Source organism: Ailuropoda melanoleuca, chromosome 2 (genome assembly GCF_002007445.2).
Source record: "Ailuropoda melanoleuca isolate Jingjing chromosome 2, ASM200744v2, whole genome shotgun sequence".
In the NCBI taxonomy this organism is placed as follows: domain Eukaryota; kingdom Metazoa; phylum Chordata; class Mammalia; order Carnivora; family Ursidae; genus Ailuropoda; species Ailuropoda melanoleuca.
Window position 1 is genome coordinate 28,537,631 of NC_048219.1, and position 27,826 is coordinate 28,565,456.

General features: G+C 55.6%; 2 protein-coding genes across 2 annotated transcripts in view; both read right to left on the reverse strand.

The window, feature by feature from the left end:
* The window catches only part of LOC117795022 (zinc finger protein GLIS1-like), an 82,677-nt gene extending 62,993 nt beyond the window's left edge, over positions 1 to 19,684 (reverse strand). Inside the window, exons 1-3 of the mRNA XM_034641266.1 lie at positions 19,608 to 19,684; positions 17,526 to 18,068; positions 17,182 to 17,461 (exon numbers count right to left, since the gene is read on the reverse strand). Coding sequence (XP_034497157.1) covers positions 17,182 to 17,461; positions 17,526 to 18,068; positions 19,608 to 19,684 — 900 coding nt within the window. The remainder of the gene's footprint in view (positions 1 to 17,181; positions 17,462 to 17,525; positions 18,069 to 19,607) is intronic.
* LOC100470834 (zinc finger protein GLIS1) overlaps positions 19,350 to 27,826 on the reverse strand; it is a 143,588-nt gene continuing 135,111 nt past the window's right edge. The window contains exons 2-3 of the mRNA XM_034652939.1: positions 26,757 to 26,934; positions 19,350 to 20,876 (exon numbers count right to left, since the gene is read on the reverse strand). Coding sequence (XP_034508830.1) covers positions 19,922 to 20,876; positions 26,757 to 26,934 — 1,133 coding nt within the window. The 3' untranslated portion in view covers positions 19,350 to 19,921. The remainder of the gene's footprint in view (positions 20,877 to 26,756; positions 26,935 to 27,826) is intronic.

Here is a 27,826-nt window from a genome sequence, read left to right on the forward strand (position 1 = left end):
GTCTGGCCCTGACATCTTGCAAGGGGTCCTCAGTGTACACCCTGGCCCGGCACCGAGAGTTCTTGCGCCAAGTTGGAAAACAGCCTGCAAGCACAGTGTTCTCCAGCAGCTCTATAAATCTGGAGAAAGGGCTTATTAAACCCTGAGAAACTGCAAACCAAAGACACTACGTTCTTGGAAAAAAGCCTCTAGAATCAAGTCATTACCTGTTAATTACCAAGAGTGGGGCAGAGATTTCGGTCAGTGCCCTGGCATGACTGCATGCAGGTTGGCTCTTAGGAGGCACAGGAAGCATAGGCACATGTATGTTCACACACACCGCACGGCCCTCCTGCTTCAACCCGCTCTGAGCTCTCTGCAGCCCTGCAGGCAAAGCCCAGGCTCCTCCATGTGACCCACAAGGTCCTCCGATACGGCCCTGTGCACCTCTCCACCACGCCACATTCTGAGTCACTCACAGCTCTCATCTCCAGACCTTTTCCTATGCTCTTCCCTCTCCTTGAGACACCATTCCCATCTTTTTGCATCTGGGTAACTCTGATCCAGCTTCCTTCCAGGAGCCTCTCCACCCTGGATTAAATCCTCTTCTCTGGTTTCCCATTTATTTTCCCCCAGGGGATTCATCACAGGGTCTTGTGACTTGGGCCTGTGTGTCTCCCCTCTAGACCATGAACATCTCCAGGGCAGGACTCCTTGCCATGTGGCCAACCTTCTGCACAAAGCAGGCCCCAGAGCAGGCATGTGGCGCTGAAGGGACACCCACAGAGGCGGCCGCACACCCACAGAAGCTGCTCTGAGCGGGCCCGTGCACCAGCCCCGGGCACTGGGGCCGGGGTGGGAGGTGATGCGCAGAGGACGTCATAAGGGCAGAGTGAAGCGGTATCAGCCCTCCAGCCTGCCGTGTCTTCCTGGAGAACGGGAGGCCTGGCCGGTGGGGGATGGATGAGAGTCCGAGAGGGCCCAGGTGAGGGAACACCCCAAACCATCCCCTGCGATCCAGCCAGTTCGCGGTGCAAGGACAACCCAAATCACCATCACCCCACACTGCCCTCTCTGTCCCCCACGACTCCACCAAGTGCTTCCAGTGGGAGGAGCGCAGTTTTCTCTGCCTCTTCATTTCAGATATTCCGTGCTCCTTTCCCACCTTTTGGAAGCCCACCCCTTTTCCTTCCTGGCTCCCAGAGAAGTGCTCCCTGGGCACCTCCCATTCCACACTCAGCAGGAGATCAGACTGCAGGGAAAAACTTAGCCCCAGCACTAACTGTGTGACCACAGGTAAGTTATCTAACCTCTCTGTGCCTCAGGTTCCTCATCCACAAAAGAGAGATAGTAACACATCTCCCAGTTCAAGACGACACATGTAAAACGCCCAAGCACTGTGACCACACCTACCTTTCCCTTCCAGCTAGTTCACCCACTGACCTCCTGTCTGCCCTGGCTTCCCATCCCATGGGCTCCTGGGCCTTCACTTCCCTCCCTGCCCAGCTCAGATGCCTCTCACTGTCTTCCCCAGCTTCTCCGCCATGGGCCACTACAACTCCACTCTCAGGGCAAATCCATAGATCAGCTTTGCCTGCATGGGTCCTTCTGCAGAGAGGGTAGCACGCACATGCACACTCACACATGCACCCTGCACCATGCCCTCCCCAGCCCACCATGCAGATAGTTTCCCTCCACAGTCCCTCTCAGCCTCTCCCAAACTTCTTGCTCTCCTGCAGCCTGTCTTATCCAAATTCCAACAAGTCCAAGGTTCTCTCCCTTGAAACCAAACTCATCACTCAACTCTTCAGCCCACGCCACCGGCCATTCTGCTCTGCCCAGCCACCCAAATCCCTTACCTCCCTCCCCCTGGCCTTTGCCTCCCCCATCCTATAAAGGCTCTCTTCCCTATCACTCACTGGGTCCGCCTCCAGGCCTATGACGTCCCTCCTCCTTGCATATCCCCAACCCAGCGGTCCTCCGGCTGGCACTTCCCCACTCAGCATGCCCCAAACCAGCTCACACCCTCCTCCCCCATGCTGCCAAGGNGTGCTGCCAAGGCTGTACCAGTGTCCCCTCAGTGAAGCCAGGCCAGAGCGGAGCACCAATCCCCCATTTAATGGCCTCCCCATCCCCTTCTGTCCATGGTCCCTCCTGGATACCTCTCAGCTCCAATCATTCCTGTAGCTGACAGATGTGTCAGTTTGACTGGCTGCCCAGTTTCCCCCATACTGAAGAATCCCTTGGTGTGGGAAGTGATGGTGTGAGTAGGGAGGACCTTTATGCCTTCCACAAAGGAGGACACAACACCCATCAGCCTGAGGGAGACCAGAGGCGGGCCTGGCCAGTGGGATGCCCTGCCACAGCTTTGACCCCAGAGCGAGAGCACAGAGGTGTCTGGACTTTCTGTTGTCTCTTAAAGCAGGTGTAGGCTCCCTGCTTCCAGGCCCCTGGGAAAATGGAGATCCTGCCTGTCCTCAAAATCTGCTCCTCTTTCCTTAGACAGATGGGTCTGTGGGCACAAGGGCCTGCCAATAAATTCTAGGGGGTGGGGGAAAAAGGGGGACATAGGGCTCATTATGGCCAGAGCTGATTTCTTTCGCTTCCAAGTAAGAAACCCAACAGGCAGCTGCTTCTCTCCACTCTGCCACAGCTCTGACCTAAGTGTCAGCCTCTCAGCTCCTGGTCCATACTAGTGCTGCCTCTTGGGATGCCCTGTCTCACTTCCTAAGATGCTATGCTGACTCCCCCTCCCCAAGGCCCAGGCTGAGAGCTGCTCCTTCTCCTAAGCCCCCAATACCCCTGAGCTCCCTCAGAGCACACAGCACACAGTCTTGCTCTCTTCTTTCTAAGATCCATAGAGTCCCCTATGTTATGAGCTCCTTGAAGAAGGGACTGAATCTGCCCCAAGCAGTAAACTGAAGAGTGAAATCTGCAGGGAAAGGCCACGTGCCGTAGAAATCAGGTCCCACTGGATGATCACGGTTAAGTTCCTTAGCTTCTCTGAGCTTCAGTTTCTTCATCTGTGAAAGGGGAATGGACAGACTAAGAGCATGACGTAGCCTAGAGGACACAGGTAAGACACCTGCACTGCCAGTATTTTACTTGCCCCTGGCTTTTCTCAAAGAACATTAGCAAAATTATTGGTGAAAATAAGGTCTACTGTTTCGTTCGGTGATTCTGTATTATCAGCAATCATTTCAGCCGCCTTCCTCCAGCCATCAGCTCAGGGGACTCTCACCACGGCCTCATAAGGCTTTGAGATCCAGACAAAACTGGCCCCAACACACAAGCTGGCTGGTCTGCTTCCTTTCCCAGGCAGCCAGAACTCTGCAATTCAACAAGTTGCCTTCTTTGCCTTGGCTTCCAGGAAGCTCCAAGAAAATACAGTGTTCAATCACAATAACTGAATGAGTTTAGGTTTTCCATGTATTTATGTCCTTTTCTCTCATCTATGTTAGTTCAACTATATACAGATCTTTTATTGTGAATGTCCATGAATCCTTAATGGAAGCCAAGAATTCAATGATAAGGGGGGGAAATGAACCAGTATAGGAAGGCATAGACTAGAACACTACAAAAGGATTTTCTGGTGTTTCCTCTGCCTAACCCTCTTCACAGAGGATGAAACTGGAGCCCAGAGAAAGGAAGGGGTGAGGCGAGGCATGGACTGTACTTCAAGTGCCTCCAGCCTCTGCAGGCTCGGCTTCCGGGCTGACTTATCCACCAGGCATGTGGGCACGGTGGCTAGAGTCCACAGCATTTCCAGGGACTCATGAAAATGTTTTAATTTAAAATCGGAAGAAAAAAAGGAACTTCTAGGTCAAAGAAAACGTTTTAATACATAATATGAATGTGTCTTTATGCCAGTGCGGTCATAAAATATAATTTTTAGTATTTTTATGGCGGAAGAAGCCGAAGCCAGAAGTGTTAGTCTCAGTGAATGCCATGATGAGGCCCCGCGCACTTCACCACCCCACCAGTGAGTACGGCAAGCTCCTACTTCTCACTCGCCAGCTTCCTAGGGGCCCAGGCCTCACCCGTCCTTCTCTGTCTGACAGGATCCAGTGGGAACGTTTTCACGAATATTCCAGGGGGAAGTGGGGCCTTGCCAGGTGAATCCAATTTATACCCTTCGGTAACCACCTCAGACAGCTCTTGAAAGGCTGTGGGAGGGGGATCTCCTGGCTGATTTCACCAACCAGTTGTCAGGACAAACCTTCCTGGGTTCACAATGTGGAGACAATTAAAGGCTGGCGTTTTGAAGGCACGAGCTGAGAACTTCCTGACAGAGGTGTTGACTGCAGGCGGCAGACCCTCTGTTTCTCAGGCCTCAGGACCACACCTCGTCTTCCCCCAGCCCCTGGGCTGGGCTCACTGTGGGGGCAGCAGCCGCAGAGCTGGCCTGAGAAATGCCATCATTGCCCTGCACAACCTGACAGAAATCAAAGGAGAGGTGCAGCATGGGAACAGCATGCCCTGGACAGGGTTGCTGACCTGCTGTGGGACCCTGGGCAGGGCTGCTGACCTGCTGTGGGACCCTGGGCAGGGCTGCTGACCTGCTGTGGGACCCTCTGCTGGCCACCCTGCCTGTCCAGGCCCCAGGGTCCTCACTGTGAAGATGGGGCAACGTTCCCAAAGACATGAAGCTGTTCTGAGGATGACATGGGGTGAAGAGCCATAAGCAATTCCACTCAGATGAGGCAGGATTATCTTCCTACCAAATGGATAAGGAAACTGAGACCAGAATAAGGAAATAACTTGCCCAGCCAAGGTCATGGCAAATAAGGATTCAGGCAACACCTTGGACATGGAACCTGGATTCCAGGAGCCTTGAGGTCAGGGTCTAGATCTTCCGAAGGAGAGGTTACACCTGCAGGCTTACTTGGATTCAAGTCTTGACTCCAACTCTTATTGGCTATGGGACCTCCCCACATTCCCTCTTCTGCCCCAGTGTATGCTGTCATGAGCCACAAAGCCCTTCCATTCTGACCTGGTTTCTTCACCCTTTTTCACGGCTGAAGCTCCAGGCAGCTGCCCCCAAACCGCCCCCTTCCTCTGATGCCTGTGAATCTCCCCTAAGCTGTGAGGTCAGCCATCTTCTTGCATGCAGAAGCCATGAAAGTGGGACATGAGGACTGGGCTCATGATGCTGATTCCTGATACAGCAGCACCTCCCCACCACACAGCACAGGTGAGCTGGAAAGATCGGCTCCAAATCCATGAAAAAGCCCAGATTCCATATGACTGCTTTTGAGGAGACACAGTAACTAACTGACTTTCCTCATCAGGGTCCTCTGGGGCGAGCTCAATGAAAACAAGGAGTAATCAACTCATGCTCGATCACAGAGAATTGTGTGGACACAGGGGGTATCTGGGAGCAGTGGGAGGAGGCCAGGGTTTGGTATCCTAGCACTTAACTTCCTTGAGCCTCAGTGTGCTCATCCATAAAATGGGGCAGTAACGCCACCATCAAAAATTCACTGAGAAAACAAGAAGGGCTTAATCTGGTACCAGGAGGAGAGCGCATTCCTAACAAATACCACTTTGCTTCCTGCCTCACGCCTTAAGGTAGCTGCTTTTGGGTAGTTTAGTCATGTCCCTTGCTGCCTTCATGTCTGAGGAGAGGCCCACGTGGACGAAGGTGGGGCTGGGACAAAAGCATGTGGGGCAGAGGGGAAGACCCAAGCAAAGAGCCTGAGGTGGGAATGAACTTGGCACGTTGGGGGAACAGCCAAGAGCCAGGTGGCTGTAACAGAGCAACAGAGGGGTGTGGGAGGAGCTGAGACCAGAAGACTCACCGGGGGCCCCACGCCTGCCCCCTCCTTGTCCGCCATCTCCTTCCTCCTCCCGGGGGCCCTTCCAGGAATGTGGAAAGATGAAGATGGGGGTCTAAAAGTCTTGAGTTCAAAGGCTCGTTGGAATCCTGGAGTCTAAACCTTCCATTTTATAGATGAGGAAACTGAGGGCCCAAAGGGGTCTGGTGACTTTTCCAGAGCCACAGGCAGACTGAGTGCAGACCTGGGGAGGGAACCAAGCTCTGAACTCCTGGGCCACGCTGTCTCTACCTGTACTGCCCAAATCAGGGGCTCGAGTCCTAAGAGCTTTGAACTAAGTCAAGTCCTCATCACACAGATGGAGAAATTGAGATCCCAAGGCTGGGTAGCTTTGCGTGCATGAAGAAAGTGAGGGGCAGAGACAAGCGGGGAAGTGCACGCCTGTGGGCTTCTGCACAAGCCAGGCTTCTCAGGGCCTAACGCCCGCAGCGATCAATCATTGTGCTTTTCCAATGCACGTAGCTGTGTGAGGTTTGAAACGCACTGCCGGTTAGAGTCTCCCTGGAGCCTGCTGGGCAGTGCTTCCTGAACCAGACCCTGCCGGCAGGGACGGTGCTACTGACACACGTGGGCTGCACAAGCCACAAGCCACCCCCCACTGGGTGACCTCTAGTGGGTCGTCAGGTCCCCATCTGTCGAAGAGTGCTGCAGGGCTTGGGAACAGCAGCAGATAAGATTTCCCGGGAAGGTTCTTCCCTGGTGTACGGACCAACACACGGGCCTGTGCTCTTTCAGGATAGGGGAGGCAGAGACGGTACAGATGGAGACAACGCATCCACGCCCTCAACATGGGGCCTAGCACCTAGTAGGTCCTCAACAGGTGGTGCCTCCGTATAGTGGGAAGGGCACTGGGCTGGGAGGCCAGGAGCTGGGCTTTCCTTCCTTTGCTCTGTGATCTTCAATGAGCCAAATCCTCTCTAAGGGCCTGTCTCCCCATCAGCAAACAGCAAAAGTACAAACGGGCCTTCGGATTTATGGCCTCAGTGAGCCCCCTCCTCTGGTCCTGGATGCCCGCGGAGAAGGAATGGGAGCGGGCAGTAGGGGCTGGGAGGGGAGGAGGATCTCGGGAAGTATCTGAGGGATGGCACACTGATTTCTCTTCCCGGAGCCAACACTCTTGTCTTCTAACTGCTATCGTAGTCACTGGCAACCAAACCTGGTCTGAAATGACCCCACAGGTCAAAATGACCCCAAAAACTTGGGCTCGGGAGATTCTGGGAAGCAGAGACTCATGGTTAAATGGGGGTACAAAGGCAACCGTGTGCTGTGGGAAGATCACGGAGCAGGGAGCCAAGGACATGAGGAGGAGTCCCAGAAGGGACACCTGGCCAGCTAGCAGCACCTCGCGATTTCAGTGACCTCACTACGAAACAGGGGTCCTGCCACCGCCCTGTGTGTTCCCCCAGCACAGGACCCACCTGTCAAAACTCTGCATCCCAGGGCTCTGCCCAGGCTCCTGAAAGGTGCAAATGTTACTTTCAGTTCCAAAACCCTATGCTTTTCTGCTCTGATAAAACAGAGAGGCTGTGGAGGTTTCCTCTGTTGAATAGACACTCACTGGGTGCTTGCCTTGCTCCCGGCCCAGCAGAGACTTCCAGGTGTTGCCCCGTGAAATGCAGTCCTGCAGAGACCCCAGTGCCACTGTCCCAGCTGCAAGAAAGGCACAGCCCAGTCCTGCCGCGCATGCCTGCCCTCTCAGGCTCGTGCCCCTGAGTGGCAGACTTGCCCGGGGGGCCGGGGGCATGTGGAGGGCAGGCGCGGGCTGCACTCCTCCAGGCAGCCACCTCCTCGCTATTTGGAAATGGCCACTTGCAAAGCCACAGAGTCCCAGCGATGGGCTCCCATTTTATCACTCCCCACGTCAGAAGAATGCATGGCGAGGAGGCAGCGCGGCACCAGTCATGCCGTAATCACTTACAGACCACGGAGGCCCCGTCCTGGCAGCGGGGGAAGATTTATTGTGGGGATGGACGCAAAACAAAGAACAGTTGTGCAAACTTTACAGAGCCACATTATGGGAAATGCCTTTCCCGTTTCCCACTGGTAAATGTGCCGGATGCCGTTTCCAAAGGGGGTTGAGCTCGGTTACCCAACCCTGCAGACACAGTGCCCCAGCGTGGCTTGCTGGGCCGAGCTGCCTGGCCCCTGGTGCCCAGGCCCTGGCTGACTGCCAAGCCCTGCTGGCCCAGGCCCTGGCTAGGGGGCGGCTCTGGTGGACCTGGGGGCGAAGGCTCCTTCCTGGGCCTCTGTGTCCTCATCTGTGCTGTCACTCCCCACCCCCCGACGACTACATACCACCACACGCCCAGTGTTCTCTGTGTTAACACTCAGTGCGTCATGCTCCTGCTAGAACCCTTCCGCCGCTCCTTCCACTTCCCTCAGCGCAGAGACCAAGCTCCTTATACTGAACTTGTAGGCCCTTTCAGGTCCAATTCCAACTACCATTTCTGCTCCCGGCCCCACATAGGTAACACGCTCCAAGCACTGGAAGACCCCTATGCTTCCCACAAGGGTCAAGACGGTCACAGCTCAAAACTTTGCCACACTTCGTTCTCTTTCCCTGAAAACCCTTTCCTTGCGATCTACACCTGGAAAGCTCCTACTCACCCTTCAAAGCCCAGCTCTCCTGACATCCTGGGGAAGCCTTCTCCCTCTTGTGCTAATTCCCTTGCCACCAGACCATTCCTCACTTGACATGGCACCTCATGCTTCTAGCACCAAACCTGGCACAGTGTGGGTGTCCATAAAGCAATCGAAAAGTTGGCAGGGGTGAGGAGAGAGGCAGTTCGATGAGCGGCAGGCTCTCTCCCGATGGAGGAGCACAGGTAAGGACTCCTGAGCATCCCTGGGCCTTGGTGCGTCCAAGGTGACTGAGGCCGTAGTGGTCATGTGACTGTCAGCCACCGAACAGCTGAGGACAGGCTGCTGACGTCTACTGCCGCAGCGGTCCAAGCGAGGCGCTGAAAGTCAGCTCCGCTAACCCGTCTGCCAGCCACGGAGACAGGGCCTATTAATGCTCAGTCACGAAGTTTACCGTTTCCAGGATGCTCCTCTCAGAAAACATGGTCTGGACACTTTCTGAGAGTCACTGTTGATTTTATCTGACTTTCTCATTCTAATAAGAGAATCATTTCAATTCCATTTACATTAAATTAAAAAGCTTTTCTCCCCCTTTTATTATTTTAAATTCAATTGAGACGGCTGTGTTTTTTTTTTATCCTTAATTTTTTTCATATTCCATAAAGCAGTGCTGAGTTCACAAAACTTGGCCCGTGTTCCTCCCGCACCCTCAAGTTTGGTGCCCCTAGGATGCTAGACCTTGCGTTTGATGACTCAAAAAAAAAAAAAAAAAAAAAAAAAGAACAAGGGCTCCTGTTTTCAAGCGCCAAGTATTTGCCAGGCATGAGGTAAGCGCTCCCCATGCATGATCTCATTTAATCTCACAACTGTCTCCCTTTTACACACACAGGAAACTGAGGCTCCCAGAGGCCACGTGACTTGTTTGAGGTCTCAGGGCTGGTTAGGCGTCCCCCTTGGCTCATGGATTCCTGACTCAGAATTTAAATAAGACAGAAGGGGGTGGGCAGGGATGGAGATGAAGTAGGGTGGGGATGGGGAAGGATGGGATGGTGGGGGGAGGCGGCAGTGGGGAGGGCAGGCTGTGGAGCAGGGAGGGAGGAGGCCCGGAAGGGAGCACTACAGGTTAGGGGTCGTGTTTGGGGAGCATGTGGCTACCACGCCACATGCCTGATGACAGGAGCATGCTCGTGAGGGTGAGTGTGTCCTCTGAGGCCTGGCTGCGAGCCGGCGCACTGGACTGGGAGTCAGGAACTCAACTTGCTTCCTCCCGCAGGGCACTGTGGGGTTTGGAGAACATGGCCCGGCTACCCCTCACAGAGGCTCTTCTGGGGTGAGCATGACAGCCGTCATTTTACAGACGTGAGGACGGAGACTGGGGAGTGAAGTGACTTGCCCGAGGCTGCAGAGCTCGAGTGAGCCTCCCCTCCCCGTCTCCAGGTCCTCTCCCCTTCCCCTAGGCAAGTCATTTCCACCTGGGGTCTCACGTTCTCCCCCTACACAGAGCTCTGATCTCATCACAAGGCCAGAGCTTCCAGGAAGCCTCTCCTTATGAAGTCCCCTGAGTCTGATTTTGTAAAAACTAGAGGAGAGAGGAAAGCATTCCACTTTAAGCCAAGCTCTGTGGAGCTGGAACCTTGGGTTCAAGAGGGAAAAAGCATCTAGCATCTGTTGGGCTCCCACTGAACACCGAGTGCTAGACATTCGCCCATTTCCCAGCTCAGGAAACTGAGGCTCGGCTCTGTGAGGTGACCTGTCCAAAGTCACATAGCCAGTCCATAACCAAGCTGGGACTTATACCAGCCTTTTCTGCTCCTTTGGGGATGTTCACGACAGCACGGCTACCCTCCATTTCAGATTCTCCCTTTTCTCTTTTCCTAATGCAAACTGCCCCAAACAGAGCCATTTGCTGTGCACTGACTGTGTGCCAGGCACTGCATAAGCACCTCATACATGGTGTGTCATGGAAGCTTCCCACAGGTAAGAACACGGGGCCTTCCCGAAGTCAAGTTACTCACACGATCACGGGCTGACAGGGAGCAAAGCCAAGTTTCAAGTTCAGGCTTTCCTGCAGAAAAACTTTAAGCACCAGATTAGAGGGTGGACATGCCCACCTTTAGGGCCCTGCCAATCTTGTGACTTCACGGGAACCCGTGCAACCCTGGGGCGGGGGGGTCAGATCGCCACTAGGGCAGAGCCTCTGTACCAGGGGGCGGGCCCAGCTCTTCTGCCTCCAAGGCCAGGCCAGACATCAAAGGGCATGCGGTCCCCAAGACGCTTGGCCACACCAGGCAACACTGAAACACTGTTATATATGGGGCAGCATGTGTGGGGAGAGCAGGAGGCAGGGGATGAGGGGGGTGGGGGCGGGGACACTGGACGGGGTTACGAATAATGGTTAGGAGTTTGCTGGGCTGGGAAAGGCACTCCAGGCAGAGGGACTAGCAAAAGCCAAGGCCCAAATGAGTGAAAGGAGCTGGAATGTGCAGACTCTCTAGGAGTTTGGGAGCAGAGGAAGCCTCAGGGCTGGGAGAAATAGAGCAGGCATCCCACGGCTACCTTTAACTTGCTGGGTGACACTGGGCCACTGATGCACCCTCTCTGGGCTTCGGCTTCCCTATGTGATAATAAGCAGACACAAGAACTGACATGATCCCAGGAGGGACCCCAGTCGGGGTCATTGAAAAGGGCATACCTGCATGCCAACTTAAAAGCTGCCTTTGTCCGGAAAAGTTTCCCTACCCAGACCCTTCCCACCTTAGAACGGGGAGATGAGGCTCAGGCCCCATTTCTGAAGTGGGTGGACTTGGCACCTAAGCTGATTGGACCAGCCTGACCTCTCTGTGCTCATTTACAGCAGGAGTTTCAAGGGCAGGGGTTTTAAAACACGCTTCATTTTGTAGCTTTTTATCTCACCGGAAAACCCAGCCTCCAGAAAGGAAGCTTATCTTCGGGTGACTTATTTATTGTAAAGAAGGTGAAATGTCTCACTCCTCATCCCGCAAGTGCCCTTTCCTCCAAGACAGCACAGAGGACTCATCATATCAGCAGGGCAGGGGACTTGCAACAGGCTCTCAAGGGGATGGGGGACTAGCGTGGGGAAACCGTTAAATGCAAATGTCTATTGGTTTCTCTGCTTAACGAGGGTTCCTCTGGGCCCAAGCTGGCTTTGATTCCCTTCCGTGACCCCATGGTCTACGAGGGCCTGGCACACAGGAGGTGCTCAGTGACAGCTTGCTGGAATGAGTTTCGAATCCGGGTATTTTCTTGATAGTATAAGCAGACTGCTGGTTTTCTGCCTGGGAGGTGGCTTAGGGCCACGGTCAGCACGTAATCTCTGGAGTCACGCTGAGACCTGGGTTCAAATTTGACCCTATGACGCACCTGAGGCCTGAACTTGGGCGTGAACTGGACTACCCTTTCCCCATCTGTAAAATGGGGACAATGATTCCACTCTCCAGGAATTATACCTCCACTCTGAGAAGGGCATGTGTGGAAGCTCTATATAAACTGAAAAAGGCTCAACAATGTTCTAGCCCCCTTGACTGACTTAGACAAGGTAATACAGCCAGACCTCAAATCCTCAGCTCCTGACCTCCCTCATCCAGCAATAAAAGTGTAAGATTCAAAGGTAGTTGGCATCCTTCCCATGATGCCAGAAATCTCACATCACGTTATCTTTGTCCCGGGACCCCCAGCACCCAGCATGAGGCCCAGCACGCAGGGGCACCTGTCTTTCAGGTGAGGCAAGTGGGTCTGGGGAGGACGACTCTTGCCTCGTCTGAGGTCACTTTCCCACAGCCCAGCCTTTCCCAACTTTTGGTTACCAGCCCCTTCAGGAACCTCCCTGTCCACTGAAGCTGCCCTATTTGCTGTGGGATCCTGGGCCCCTCACTGTCCTCTCAGGGTCTGTCTTCCCTGTCTCTGCTCTGTACATGATGAAGATGGACTTGGTAGCCCCACCGGCTCACACATTTCGGGCTCTAGGAAAATTCCCGAGAATGAGTTGGAGATGTTGACATGAGTCAGGGGTGTCTGCTGGCCCAGAAACATGACCAGCCCACAGGGCTAGTCTCAGGACGTGGAGTGGGGGAGGAGCAGATGCCCAGGGACCCACCCACTGTGGTTTGAAAAGCACCAAGGACTCGACTGTGCTAAGGAAGAGGCTGAGCAAAGGCAGGCGGGTGGAAGTTCCGTGTGGCCTATGGAATGGCCCAGGCAGCTGAGCCAGGAGACCCAGAGTAACCATTTCATCTGTGAACATCAGCCTCTTCTAAAATATGGAAATGATGATTCATGGTGTACAGCACATACCTCAGAATGTATTTGCTCTCTTCTCCCTGAGGACTTTCCATAAGATAGGATCTCAGACCCCGAGTCAATTTTTTCTCTGACTTCCCACTCACAGCCTGGCACACGGGTGGGCAAGTCTGACGGGTGGCTGTGCCCTGCCACTTGGCAGACTGCGGGACCTTGGGATCTGATTTAGCCTCCCGGGGCCTCAGAGTTTTGACTAGTGCTTTTTTGAAGATGGACTGGAACACAGATAGCACTGGGGCCAGGGTATTAGGATCTCTGAGTCTCAACAAAGAGCAATTCCATCTGCCTCCCAGTGTTCTGAGTTCCTTGGCTGATTACAGCCCATCAATTATGCTCAGCTTTCGGTGGGATGAATTTCCCTGGTCTCGGGTCCAATGGCACTGGGGACAGACTGGCAAACGGGGAGAGGGGCGTAAGGGATGGGGATCAGGGTTCAGAGCACGGGCAGCTGCCAGAGGAACCCAGGCAGGATGTAAGCCCGGCCTCAAGGTTCCCAGGCCTGTGAGGGCAGGGACCAGAGCCTCCTCCCTACACCTCTGCCCCAGTTCCCCCTTCTAGCTCTATCACCCTGAGCAGACCCTGTCTGGCACGGAGCAGGTGCTCCGTATTGCTGGCAGATAGCTGACAAGGTCACAGGCTTGGGTGACAGCCCGGCCCACCTCAGCCACCATTTGATGTGACAGAGCGTGATGGGGGACGCACCACCCTAGGTCATCTCTTTAAACCCTAATGACAACAACCCTTAAAACGCAGGTACTATTATTGTCTCATTTTACAACTGAGTGTGCTACGGTTCCGAAAGGCGGGGACCCGGGTCTGTGTAACTCCAGACCTGGGCTTTTTATCTGTCTACACACACTTCCCACACTGCACTCACAGTTTTGGGAAAGCTCTTCACAAAGGCGGGGATTGTTGCTATTATTACCGTTGTTCTCTAAAACCCAAGATTATGAAAGGTTTTCCTTTTTCACTCTGCCTCTCTTTCTCTTGATGTACAGAAAAGCAAACTACACAGCCTGCTAATTTCTGCAGTCTCAGACAATCAGAATTCCAACTGTCTGGGAGAGCCAACCTAAGAAAGCAAGAAATTAATCTTTTCAAAGTTAACGTCTTGGAGGCGTCGTGGCAGTATTTGGCTTGGACGTATCCTCGCTCTCCTAATGCAGATGAAACCCCACATTTAATAAGACTAAGACAACTCGGACAACATAAGAAACATAACAGGATATTGCAAAGAGATTAGGGAGCTTCCTCTGGATGGCGTGGACGGGCCGCGGCGAGGGCAGAGCGAGGCCGGACGGCGCGGTCTAGCCCGGGGCCCCCATGAGCCGAGGCCCGATTCCGGGCTGCCCTGAGCGTGGAGAACCAGGGGAAGGGGGCGGCCGGCTGCTCGCCGCGCCTCCCGGCCCGCCTGGTGCGTGAGCGAAGCCTCCTCAGGCTAAATGTAAACCAGCTGCTGGGCCCGGAGTGTTACAGTTGGACGGGGAAGGCTTACCTCATGAAAGAACTGTGCACACGGCTGCTGGAAAGATAATAAAAGGATTAACTGCTATTTTAGTGGGCCATTTACTCTTCAATCAAAGTGTCTCATCTATTTCCTGTTCTCCAGAGGATCCGGGTCCAAAATTCCTTTGTCTATTACAGCACATGGTAGCAGAGGCCTGTCATGAGAAATTAATAATTTTACAGGGAAGGGAGATTTTATTTATTTGGGTGTGGGCTGGGGCCTGCCCCTTCCCCTGGGTCACCTACTGCGCCAGCGTTGCAGGAAGGGGGCGCGCTCCCATGGCGGGCGGGGAGGAGCTCGGAGGTCTCTGCCCCCACTCCAGATGATGGCACCCAGCAGGGCTGGGCCCAGGAACCCAGAGAACAATGAGTGTAACAGACCGTCTACACAAACTAAAGCACCACAGTTTAGAAAGCTGTGGGTTCAGGTTTCACTCTAATGGTTACTAGCTCTGCAACCTCAGGCAAGTGACGTCTGTCGTTGTTACTCTGATGACGATGACTAGCCTCTACTACTGTCGTTGTTACTGTTTGCCCCTAACTAACTGTGTGACCGGGGCAAATGACACAATCTGAGCCTCAGTTTCCTCATCTGTAAAATGGGGGTGCATAGTATCTACCCCCCAGAGTTGTGATGAGGCCCGCATGGAATTATCGCTTAGAATGGCTCCTGGGGCGCCTGGGGGGCTCAGTCGTTTAAGGTTCCAACTCTCGATTTCGGCGGCTCAGGTCACCATCTCAGGGTGGTGAGATCAGGCCTCATGTTGGGCTCCATGCTGAGCATAGAGCCTGCTTCAGATTCTCTCTCCCTCTCCCTCTGCTACCCCCACCCCATCAAGAATGGCTCCTGCATGTGGTCAACACTGAGAAGCTGCTTGCTAGTATTATCACCGTAAGCCTGAACCCCTCAGGAGGCAAGATAAAGTGTTCTCATAGTAGCAGATAGAAGGTCGGCTGGACTCCACTGAACCCTTGTTTCTTCATCTGTAAAACCTTGGTTCTATAGGACTTTTGAAAAGATTAAACGCAACTGTGGGTGAGTACAGACACGGCTTGAACATCACCTCCTCCATGAAGCCCTTCTGGGCCTCCCGTCCCTGGGCCTATAAAAACTCCATCCAGAATCTGTCCACACCCATCTCCCACCCCTCATTGACCATGGGTGCAGGCAGGAGAAGACCTTGGCGAGCCCAAGTCTGGGTGCCCAGAGCCAAGCACGAGCCAGGTGTGAGCCAGTGTTCTGTGAAGTCTGCCGAATCAAGTGAGATCCTGGCAGGCCCAGGAGAAAGAACTGTCGAGAGAGATCTAGGCCAGATTATCTCCAGAGTCCCTGCGGTCCCCACAGGCACTATGGCATGCTGTAATTCCACAGGATGCCCTGGTGGGCGAAGGCCACTGCCCACACTGTGCCAGGGCGTGGTCCTCCACACCAGCTCCCTGCACACACCAGGAGGATCCCCCACAGGAGAGGAGACGAGAAGGACTGCTGCTTAGCAGCTGTCAGCGCCAGCGTCTCACAGGGAGACAGGGCCCTCTGTCTTCCAGAAGTCAGCTGGTCATCTCCTTCCAGGCGGGGGCATGCCTTTGAACAAGCCATGCATCACAACACACCAGACAAACAGAGGCAACCCCAGGACTGGCCCAGCCACCAGCTCCTTCCAGCATGCCCTTAACCCCAAGACATGTGATGAAGTCAAATTCTCAGCCTGTCCAGTCCAGCCTCACCCCACAACACCAACACACCAGCCATGGGCTCCCTCCTGTTCCTGTCCTTTTGCAGGGGCTGTTCACGGCCCCTCACTTGTCTATAAAGTGACTCTTCCTCATCCTCAAGGCGCAGCCCCCTTGTGCTGAGTAAGCCGTCCAGTTGCATGCCCAGACCACAGCTCCAGCAGCAGATGGGGCCCCAAGGGTGACCGACTGGTCCCAGGAGGGCAGAGTTCATGTTGCCGGTCGCCAAAGCCTCCTGCCTCCCCTCTGGCCCCTACAAATACTGCCCTGGGCCTTGAACCGAATACTTCATGAAGCAGGGTCCAGCACTGGTGACAGCATGCAAGTGTGGGAGAACTCGACGTTGGCTAGGACACTGGCCTCGCAGACCAGACACGCTGCTCCCTCCCCTGCCTCACCAATGCCCCAAAGGCTGAGAAGACAGAGCTGGGCCTTGGAAGACTGGGTGGCTCCTCTGGCCCTTCCACTCCCAGGCAGGTGCCTCTCCCAGTGAGGTAGCTGGGCCTCAGGGGTAGGCACAGCAGCTCGCCTGAGAACAGCAGGGACAAAGACTCTGATACGGATTTCCACCACCACGAAAGCACAACGCAGAAATGACCAGTCAGAAGGACTGGAGCCTAGGTGCCCACAGTTAGTGTGTGTGTGTATGTGTGGGTCCCGGAAACCTGAGGCTCAGCCCCAACCTCGGCACTGCTGGATCTTTATAGGTTAACCCTGGCCTTACCCCAAAACCTGCCCAAGGGACCCACGGCTCCCAAGCTGGAAGCCTGTGAGGACGCGGCACTCCTTGGAGGAAGGGAAGCCTGGGGGCTGCTCCAAGGCCCAGAGAGCCTCCCTGGGAAGGCTACCTGATGAAGGCCTGGCGCTGGAGGAAAGCATGTGCCCCACGACTCACGTGACCACCGGTGGGTGAGACAGTGAGCATCTGCGTATAATAGAGAAGGCTTCCCGGGCCTGCTCTGACCGCAGAGCGTGTGCTGTCACCACCTGAACAAGTGTGTTTGATCACGTGGTATGCCTCGGGATGGGGGATGGGACACCCGGTGAGCGGAGGAGCCAAGGTTCGCCGTGATGGGGGCACGGACTGCCTGACCAGTGGCCACACCCACAGCATCGGTCCTCTCAGCCAGCCCCCAGTCGGAAGCCCCCGGGGTGGCCATCCCTAGAGCTGAGGTGGGGGCTGCTCTGCTTGGCCAGGTCGGGGCACGGCCTGGTGGCCGTGGGAACTCACCATGCACTTGTTGGGCTTCTCACCCGAGTGCACCCTCATGTGAATGAGCAGCTTGTAGCGGGCGTTGAAGGGCTTGTAGCGGCGCACGCAGCCCGCCCAGAAGCAGGTGAAGTCCTCACCCTTGCGCTGGTCGATGTGGCTCTTCTCGATGTGCCGCACCAGCTCCTCCTGCTGCTCGTAGGCCGCACAGCAGTCCACCCACCGGCACGCCTGCCGGCCGGCCACATCCCTCCCCACCACGCCCAGCCCCAGGGCCTCCAAGGCCCGAGCCAGGCGGCAACTGAGACACGGGGTAGGGGGGAGGCAGGCCGTGCTGGGGAGGTGGCCCAAAGAGATCTGAGAACTCGTCCGCAGGCTCCTGCTTCAGGAAGCCCGCCTTCCGGCAGGCTTCAAGCTGCAAACCGCCCTCGTGGCTCTCCGTGGTCGCAGGGCCAGGCCGGGCCCGCTTGGGAGGCCCCCCCAGGTCTCCTGGCAGAGGGGGGCTCCGGAGTCCATTGACGCAGGTGACCAGAGCAGTCTGGGAAGAGCAGATGATGGAGGGGACATCGGATGAGGCGCAGGGTGAGGAGGAGGCCGAGGAGGCGGGGGGCAAGCCCAGGAGGCAGCAGCGCTTTAGGCTGCTCTCAGGGAGGTGGGCCTCAGGCGGGGGGCCCAGGCCAGAGCTGGGATCGCTGCCCAGAAGGTAACAGGAAGGTGCGGGGTTAGCGAGGCCTCGGCCCGGCAGGTCCAGGTCTGTGTGCAGGCCAGTGGCTGGCGGGGCCCGGCAGTGAGCGGACAGTGGTGCGCGAGCTTCTGTCATGGCCTGGTAGTCAGGCAGGGACTCCTGCTTGATGTGCTGCGTGGCTGGAAGGCCACCATTCACATACGCAGCCTGAGGTCTCGGCGACCTGGAAGACAGGGAGCAAAGAGGCCGTGAGACAGGGGGCACTCCACAGCAGGGAGGCCCTGGCGGGGGACAGCAGAGAATCTGGGACCAAGGGATGGGAAGCCCAGAGCAGGGGCAGAGGTGGAGGGCTGGAAGCAGAGGGGGAGATAAGACAGAGGCTGGAGGTCTGGTCAGCAGGGAAAGAATATGGGGGCAAATGGGAGAGAGAGAAAGAGGATGGGGCTGGGGAGAGGTTCAGGAAAGGCAGAAGGTCTGAGCCCTGTTTCATCCTCTCACCAAATCTAGCCTGCCCTCTCCAGCCCCGGATGCCATCCTGTCCCGTCACCAAAGCTCCTTAGGATCTGCCCTGACCTCCGCCTGACCTTCTAGTGAGCTCTGGAGGAAGGCTGAGGCTGGCATTTGGAGGGACATCCAAGTCCAGTTTGTTTTAAATTCTGCCTACTTGTCCCTTAGATCTTAATTTTTGTAATCTTTCTTAATTTCTAGAAATGTTAATTATGTGACATTTTACCCCAAGCAATCTGTCTTTTCCACAGTGAACTTCAGTGGTTGGGGGTCTAAAACCCAAGTCACGGTGACGGGGGGCATCCTAAGAATGACTGAGGAAAAGCCCGGGGGGTGGTCCCAGGATTTCAAGCCCGGACACCGTGACTGCATGAAACAGCACTCTGAGGGAGGCCGTGGGCTGGGAGGGCCGCATGGGGTAGGCAGGTGACCAGGGTTTGAGGCCAGGCTCAGCCACTCCCCACTATACAAAGCTGGGCAAGGCACTCTGGGCCTCTCTCCTCATCCCAACACTGGAACCATTCCCCTCCTGAGGATGATGACGGTGTGATGTGTCTTCAGCACGCATGTGGCACACGTGTTCCTAGAGAGGGCCCTTCCCAAATGTAGGACACGTAAGTGTGGGCAAAGGCACCCAGACCTCCAGCCACCCCACAAGGTGAGGCTGAACAGAGCATCAAAGAAGCCCCTTGACTGGCTGGGCAGAGCAGGAAGCCTGCTTACGTCCTCAAAGCCTAATTAGGACACTCCATGTGTCCTTGGGCCTGTCTGAGCCTCAGTTTCCTCACCTGTGAAATGAGGACTAACCCTCACTGCTTCAGAGGGTGGCTCCCAGGATCAAGAGGGATGGCAGATGCCGTGCCAGCCCTCCGGAGAGACGAGGGCAGGGTATTGGTGCCTTCATTACTGCCACATCACCGCCAGTGTACTGGGGCTCTCTGCAGAGGGGCTGGGGGATCATCNGATACGGATTTCCACCACCACGAAAGCACAACGCAGAAATGACCAGTCAGAAGGACTGGAGCCTAGGTGCCCACAGTTAGTGTGTGTGTGTATGTGTGGGTCCCGGAAACCTGAGGCTCAGCCCCAACCTCGGCACTGCTGATCTTTATAGGTTAACCCTGGCCTTACCCCAAAACCTGCCCAAGGGACCCACGGCTCCCAAGCTGGAAGCCTGTGAGGACGCGGCACTCCTTGGAGGAAGGGAAGCCTGGGGGCTGCTCCAAGGCCCAGAGAGCCTCCCTGGGAAGGCTACCTGATGAAGGCCTGGCGCTGGAGGAAAGCATGTGCCCCACGACTCACGTGACCACCGGTGGGTGAGACAGTGAGCATCTGCGTATAATAGAGAAGGCTTCCCGGGCCTGCTCTGACCGCAGAGCGTGTGCTGTCACCACCTGAACAAGTGTGTTTGATCACGTGGTATGCCTCGGGATGGGGGATGGGACACCCGGTGAGCGGAGGAGCCAAGGTTCGCCGTGATGGGGGCACGGACTGCCTGACCAGTGGCCACACCCACAGCATCGGTCCTCTCAGCCAGCCCCCAGTCGGAAGCCCCCGGGGTGGCCATCCCTAGAGCTGAGGTGGGGGCTGCTCTGCTTGGCCAGGTCGGGGCACGGCCTGGTGGCCGTGGGAACTCACCATGCACTTGTTGGGCTTCTCACCCGAGTGCACCCTCATGTGAATGAGCAGCTTGTAGCGGGCGTTGAAGGGCTTGTAGCGGCGCACGCAGCCCGCCCAGAAGCAGGTGAAGTCCTCGCCCTTGCGCTGGTCGATGTGGCTCTTCTCGATGTGCCGCACCAGCTCCTCCTGCTGCTCGTAGGCCGCACAGCAGTCCACCCACCGGCACGCCTGCCGGCCGGCCACATCCCTCCCCACCACGCCCAGCCCTAGGCCTCCAAGGCCCGAGCCAGGCGGCAACTGAGACACGGGGTAGGGGGGAGGCAGGCCGTGCTGGGGAGGTGGCCCAAAGAGATCTGAGAACTCGTCCGCAGGCTCCTGCTTCAGGAAGCCCGCCTTCCGGCAGGCTTCAAGCTGCAAACCGCCCTCGTGGCTCTCCGTGGTCGCAGGGCCAGGCCGGGCCCGCTTGGGAGGCCCCCCCAGGTCTCCTGGCAGAGGGGGGCTCCGGAGTCCATTGACGCAGGTGACCAGAGCAGTCTGGGAAGAGCAGATGATGGAGGGGACATCGGATGAGGCGCAGGGTGAGGAGGAGGCCGAGGAGGCGGGGGGCAAGCCCAGGAGGCAGCAGCGCTTTAGGCTGCCCTCAGGGAGGTGGGCCTCAGGCGGGGGGCCCAGGCCAGAGCTGGGATCGCTGCCCAGAAGGTAACAGGAAGGTGCGGGGTTAGCGAGGCCTCGGCCCGGCAGGTCCAGGTCTGTGTGCAGGCCAGTGGCTGGCGGGGCCCGGCAGTGAGCGGACAGTGGTGCGCGAGCTTCTGTCATGGCCTGGTAGTCAGGCAGGGACTCCTGCTTGATGTGCTGCGTGGCTGGAAGGCCACCATTCACATACGCAGCCTGAGGTCTCGGCGACCTGGAAGACAGGGAGCAAAGAGGCCGTGAGACAGGGGGCACTCCACAGCAGGGAGGCCCTGGCGGGGGACAGCAGAGAATCTGGGACCAAGGGATGGGAAGCCCAGAGCAGGGGCAGAGGTGGAGGGCTGGAAGCAGAGGGGGAGATAAGACAGAGGCTGGAGGTCTGGTCAGCAGGGAAAGAATATGGGGGCAAATGGGAGAGAGAGAAAGAGGATGGGGCTGGGGAGAGGTTCAGGAAAGGCAGAAGGTCTGAGCCCTGTTTCATCCTCTCACCAAATCTAGCCTGCCCTCTCCAGCCCCGGATGCCATCCTGTCCCGTCACCAAAGCTCCTTAGGATCTGCCCTGACCTCCGCCTGACCTTCTAGTGAGCTCTGGAGGAAGGCTGAGGCTGGCATTTGGAGGGACATCCAAGTCCAGTTTGTTTTAAATTCTGCCTACTTGTCCCTTAGATCTTAATTTTTGTAATCTTTCTTAATTTCTAGAAATGTTAATTATGTGACATTTTACCCCAAGCAATCTGTCTTTTCCACAGTGAACTTCAGTGGTTGGGGGTCTAAAACCCAAGTCACGGTGACGGGGGGCATCCTAAGAATGACTGAGGAAAAGCCCGGGGGGTGGTCCCAGGATTTCAAGCCCGGACACCGTGACTGCATGAAACAGCACTCTGAGGGAGGCCGTGGGCTGGGAGGGCCGCATGGGGTAGGCAGGTGACCAGGGTTTGAGGCCAGGCTCAGCCACTCCCCACTATACAAAGCTGGGCAAGGCACTCTGGGCCTCTCTCCTCATCCCAACACTGGAACCATTCCCCTCCTGAGGATGATGATGGTGTGATGTGTCTTCAGCACGCATGCGGCACACGTGTTCCTAGAGAGGGCCCTTCCCAAATGTAGGACACGTAAGTGTGGGCAAAGGCACCCAGACCTCCAGCCACCCCACAAGGTGAGGCTGAACAGAGCATCAAAGAAGCCCCTTGACTGGCTGGGCAGAGCAGGAAGCCTGCTTACGTCCTCAAAGCCTAATTAGGACACTCNATGTGTCCTTGGGCCTGTCTGAGCCTCAGTTTCCTCACCTGTGAAATGAGGACTAACCCTCACTGCTTCAGAGGGTGGCTCCCAGGATCAAGAGGGATGGCAGATGCCGTGCCAGCCCTCCGGAAAGACGAGGGCAGGGTATTGGTGCCTTCATTACTGCCACATCACTGCCAGTGTTCTGGGGCTCTCAGCAGAGGGGCTGGGGGATCATCACCTGTCCCTGCTTTCCAAGTGGCCCTGCAGCCCAGCCTCCCTCTTGTCTCCCTGCAGATGGGGCAGCCCCAGCACTACTCCAGAGGGGAGGGGAGGGGAGGGGGCAGGGGAGAAAGGCAGAGCCCAGAGGCCCTCAGGGAGCATGGGCTCCAACTCCCATGACTGCACAGACAGGAAAGGAGCCAAGAGGGCACAGGGCTTGCCTACAGTCCCGAGCAGCAAGCCGGTGACAGGGCTGGGGCCGGGAGCCAGGCTGCCCTTCTCCTGGGGGTGTGCATTTCTCCAGGGTAGACCTGAAGTGCTCCCCAGATAAAGGCTTGTGAAAAAGGCCCTTCTATTTCTCAGCTACACTTGATCATTACTCTGCCTCACCCAGCAAAGACCTCTCTTCCCTGCCTAGAGCGTGGCCACTGGGTGGAATCGAAGGAGCGTGGACCCCAAGGTGGGCAACAAACGCACATCCCCTTCTCCGGGCCTGGGGACGCTGGGCCACTGCCACTGGCAGAAAGCTCTGAGGAGCTTAAAGATCTGGTATGAAAGTTGTAACTTTGTGAAGCTTAAAAAAATAAATAAATAAAAGCCTAGCTATTCCTCGCATGGTTGTCATCCTCGCATGGGACCGCCAGGTAAACATCTGTTTGGAACAAGCCTTTTAAAACCAGCATCAGGCTAAACCACCAGCGGCAGAGAACAGCCATAGCGCCTGCGACTGAATCACCTGAATACGACAACGAAACCTCCCAGGTGGGGAGGGGGCGACTCAGGCTGTGGTGGCCCCCGGCTCCAGACACCAGCTGGGGCAGCCCCCTGCTTGCCCTTGCTGTCCCTCTGTCCCTGGCAGGCCGGCAGCGGCTCCCACCCCGCCCTGCAGCTGAGCCCTGAGCTCTCCAGGCGACTCCAGGCACACATCTGGAAACTGGGAGCAGGGGTCCTTGGACAGAGCAAACAACGGCTGAGCAGGCCCGCGCGCTGGGCGCTGTCCCGAGGGCCATCCCACGCGCCCTACCACAGCAGAACGATGCATGGTATCTGCTGAATGCATAACCAGATTCTTCAGGGGAGAGCTCCCCATCTGTTTCATACTTAGGAAAACTGAAGCAGCTTGCCTAGGCCCTCAGAGGCAGGCAGCATTAGAGCAGGAATTTGAACCTCGATCTGTCTGAATCAGCAGCCCGGGATTTTCCCACAGCACTGTACTGCCAGGGCCCCAGCTTCCTCCTCTGTAAAATGATGTAACTTGATGACCATTACGTTTCCTGGCAGCCTTGACGTTCTGAGTATCAAGGACTCCAATGTTCTTCTGTCTGTTATCCAGGACCCTGAAGGGAGCTGCCGAACTTGGGAAAACTAGTGTTCCTCCAACAGAGGCTCAAGGGGACAAGAGGATGACTCGGATCTCGAGGCCTGTGTACCCAATGGTTTAGGGGCCCAAGCCTGGGCTAAGGGCCAGAGAGGTCACTCTGCAGGCTTTCCCCTCTGTGCTAGGTGATGCTGGGGACACGAGACAGTTCACAAACCAGGTCCCTGCCCTTGAGAGGCTTCTCTTCTCATGGGGGAGATGGAGGACTAGCTCTCATGGGAACACTTAAACTCTGTTGAGGGGTGGGCAGAGTTCTGGAAGACATAAGAGACCAAGGAAGGGGGTGGGTGGGTTCTGAAGGCTGAGGCACGAAGAGGGGAATTGTGCGGCCCACTGGGCCTAAGGCCAGAAGGCCAGGGTGATGGGTGGGCAGGGGGGGCCAGATCTCAGGGCACCTTCCCACACTATTGAGGGCCTGTGTACTCTGTGTTCATATCCTCATCTTACAGGTAAGGAGATGAGGCCCAGAAACGGTCAGCATCTTGCCCAAGGTCACCCAGAAAGTCAGTGATGGAGCTGGACCTCAAACTGGATGTAATGATACATTCTACTGACCACAGTGGTGGTGGGTAGTCATTTTTAGCACAGAAATGACAAAATCAGGGTATTGCTGAAGTTACTTGAAACTCTCGCCACTTGCTAGGTGACCTCAGGCTAGTTTTGTGGCCTCTCTGCCTCAGTCTCCCCACCTCTGGCAGATGGGAGTTGAGCGAGTTAATAACATGAGAAGTGCCTGGCCTCGTGTGTGGCATATAGCAAGCACTCCAGGATTGTCGCTTATTAGGGGTGATGATTAAATGAGAGATGTGCACAAGCCACAGGTCCTTGCAAAGTGGGAGCAATTTTTATTAGTACTAGAAAGCTGGGCTGGAGGTAAGGAGGCTCCAGGAACCCAGGCAGTGGACCAGGGCGCTAGAGGTTGGGGGAGGCAGTAAGGAGAGGAGTCCCCAACACAAGGCAATCCAGTGGGAAGGAGAAGGGACAGGATCCGACTGTGTGTGAGACAGGGGATGGAGCCCTCTTCTGCTTTGGGACAATGTGGGAGTGTCACAGTGCCAGACCAGCAGCAGAAATGCAGATGGGCGTGCAATTCTAGGTACTGGCTCTTTTAGACTCTAAATTGTCCAAATGACACTCAAAATGACAAATATTTCTGAACATCTGTATCCAAAAAAAAAATAGAACTACCCCATGACACAGCAATTGCACTACTCGGTGTTTATCCAAAGGATACAAACATAGTGATCTGAAGGGGCACCTGCACCCCAATGTTTATAGCAGCAGTGTCCATAGTAGCCAAAGTAGGGAAAGTGACCAGATGGCCATCGACCGATGAATGGGTAAAGAAGATGTGGTATATATACACAATGGAATATTACTCAGCCATCAAAAAGAATGAAATCTTGCCACTTGCAACAACATGGATTGAACCAGAGGGTATTATGCTAAGTGAAATAAGTCAATCAGAGAAAAACAAACACCATATGATTTCACTCATATGTGGAATTTATCAGTTTAAGATAAAAACAGAGAGGGAGACAAACTGTAAGAGGCTCTTAACTCCAGGAAACAAACTGAGGGTTGTTGGAGGATAGATGGGTGGGAGGATGGGGTAACTGGGTGATGGGCATTAAGGAGAGCACTTGATAGAATGAGCATGGGGAGTTACATGCAACTGATGAATCACTAAATTCTGCCTCTGAAACTAAATAATACACTGTGTTAATTAAACTGAATTTAAATAAAAAATAAATAAATAAAAACCTATTTGCTTTAGCTTTCCCCAGGTTAACATAACTTCTCCCCTGAGATAGAAAGAATTTCCCTGGAGGAATCAAGTGCTGCTGGGGGAACCTGAGTGAATAATCAAGCACATAAATACACTGGACTGGCACTGAACAACGTACAGCTCGAAGTCTAAAAGATGCCCATTCCTTGTTACATACTGAGTCGTGTCCCTCCAAAATTTGTAGTTTGAAATCCTAACCCCCAGTGTGATGGTCTTTGGAGACAGGGCCTTCAGGAGGTAATGAAGGTTAAATGAGGTTGTACGGGTGAGGCCCTAATGCAGTACGATTGGTACCCTTATAAGATGAAGAGCTTGCAAACACTGGAAAGGCCGTGGACACCACAGGAAGGCAGCCCCGTGTAAGCCAAGGAGAGAGGCCTGAGGAGAGACCAAACCTGGGGACACCATGATCTCGGACTTCCAGCCACTGTGAGAAAATACATTTCTGTTGTTTTAGCAAGCCAGGCTGTGGTGTTTTTGCTAAGACAGCACACGCAGACTAATGCACTCCCGTCAGTCAGAAGCCGCACTCCTATCACTGAAGGCCACAGGGATTCTACATTCTCAAAGGAAAACGGCTCTGTGTGGGAAGAATCAGCATCCTGCTCTGTAGTCCTCTCTCTCACCTGACGCTCTCACTGGGAAGTAAGCTCTATTGGGGAGATCTCTGCTTCCTTTGCCAAGGCTTCTCAAGTACCCCGCAGTGCCTGGCACGCAGCAGACGCTTAATAAATGACTGATAAAGGAAGGAACTGTGAACAGGTGACTGGGCCAGTTTTTAGAACCTCTGATCTATGAAGCAGGCCTCAGCCAGCATGCCCAGGCAGTGAGGTGCAGGCCCGGGGGCCGAGCTGGGAGCACATAGGCATGCCTGTGGTGGACCTCTGCCTGTCAGCAAGCCACAGGGCACAGAGTCCTAGCTAGGACCCCAGGAGAGCCACAGGAGGCAGATTCCAGCCTGACACACACTCCAACAGAACATCTCCCCACAAGTGGACATCACTGGAAATGTGCAGGCATTGAATGAGGGTCCCCTGGCAGGGCTCTGTGAGGTATGGCTTCCTAGGGCAGGAGATGGCCCTCAGTGGAGGAACCCCTCTCCATGCTCTCAGGAGTCCAGGGTTTGACACTACAATGTGTATGAACCCTGAGCTGGGTTTTCCTTCCCCATCCCACCCCTGAACCTTCCTCTTCTGAAATTACTGATTCTCCGCGAAAAGCCACCTCAGCTTCTGCAACGGGAAACATACCTCAATAAAACCATCTCTGTCTCTCATGAGGCGCTGCAATGTGGGGGGTTCAAGGCCTAGACCAGCCAGCCATCATTGTGCTAGTGGCCTCTGGCTGGTCCCTGGCCCTCAAGTGCCTCAGCTTCCCTGTGTATCCCACAACCAGGCAGACCAGGTGAGGTCCGGAGGCCCTTTGTCCTTGGCTTTCAGAAGTGTCCACAGAAGGCAGCTGATGGGAGAGGACGGAGCACATACCTGCTAGGGTGAGGGAAATGCAGGAGCCTCTCGCAGGCAGGGGGCTGGCCCCGGGGCGGTGGGGAGCCCGCAGGGAGAAAAAGGCCCTGGCGGCAGGTGGGGCCGGGGCACTCCGCGAGGTCCAGGTCCAGCAGGCTCTTCTCTGAGCCTGGGGTGCAGTGGCCGTAGCTCCCGTTCACTATGCAAAAAAAGACAGGAAGAGGAGAGAACGTGAGTGGGGACAGCCCGTGGGGGGGCGGGGAGAAGGCAGTCGTCAGGGTACAGTGTGGGACACAGCAGCCTTGAGCCCACGCTCACTGAACCCCTGCTGCACTCGTGGCACCAAGATCCCTTATTTAATTTCCGTGACCACCAGCGGGATCAGGAGCAAAATCCCCAATACTCAGATGCGGATGCCGAGCTCCCGTGGTTGACTGACCGTTACACAAACACCGGGCCCTTACGACGTACCGACACCCTTGCAGGGGCAGGAAACACTGGCGAACCAGGTGGCCAAGCTCCTGCCTCTTGGAGCTTACCATCTACGACCCTCGTGTTGGTCGCCGGACACTCATGTGACGAGGCTCACGACATGTGCTGGGGCCGCTGCTCAGCAGGCTGGGACGCGGCAGGTCACGGAGTAGGTGCTCACTAAATACCCTCTGCCCTTGTTCTGACCAAAGCTCAGTCTGCGTTATTCCCCAGACGCACGACACCACAGAAATGTGGCACACGGCTACTCACACCTCCGTGTTCTCCACGGTTCTCTGACAGCTGAGCTATCGTAGGCCCTGCCTTGCCCAGTGACGGGCTTCTTATGAAGACCACTTGAGGGAGAAGATGTGAATGAAAACCCCGAGGAAATCTGTATAAAGCGTAAACGGCTGGGCGCAGTGGTGATAAGCTACTCGCCCTCTCTGGGCTTCCGTGTTCTCTTCCACTGCGTGAGGCGGGTTAATCTGGACGCTAACTTCTTAGGCTTTCTGTCCTGTCAGCGACAAGAGAAGCACCTTCGCTGAGCAGGACGTGCAGGCGCCGCGTGCGGCTGGGGGTCCACACCACTGTCTCCCTGCAGCCTGCGCCCTGCCCTC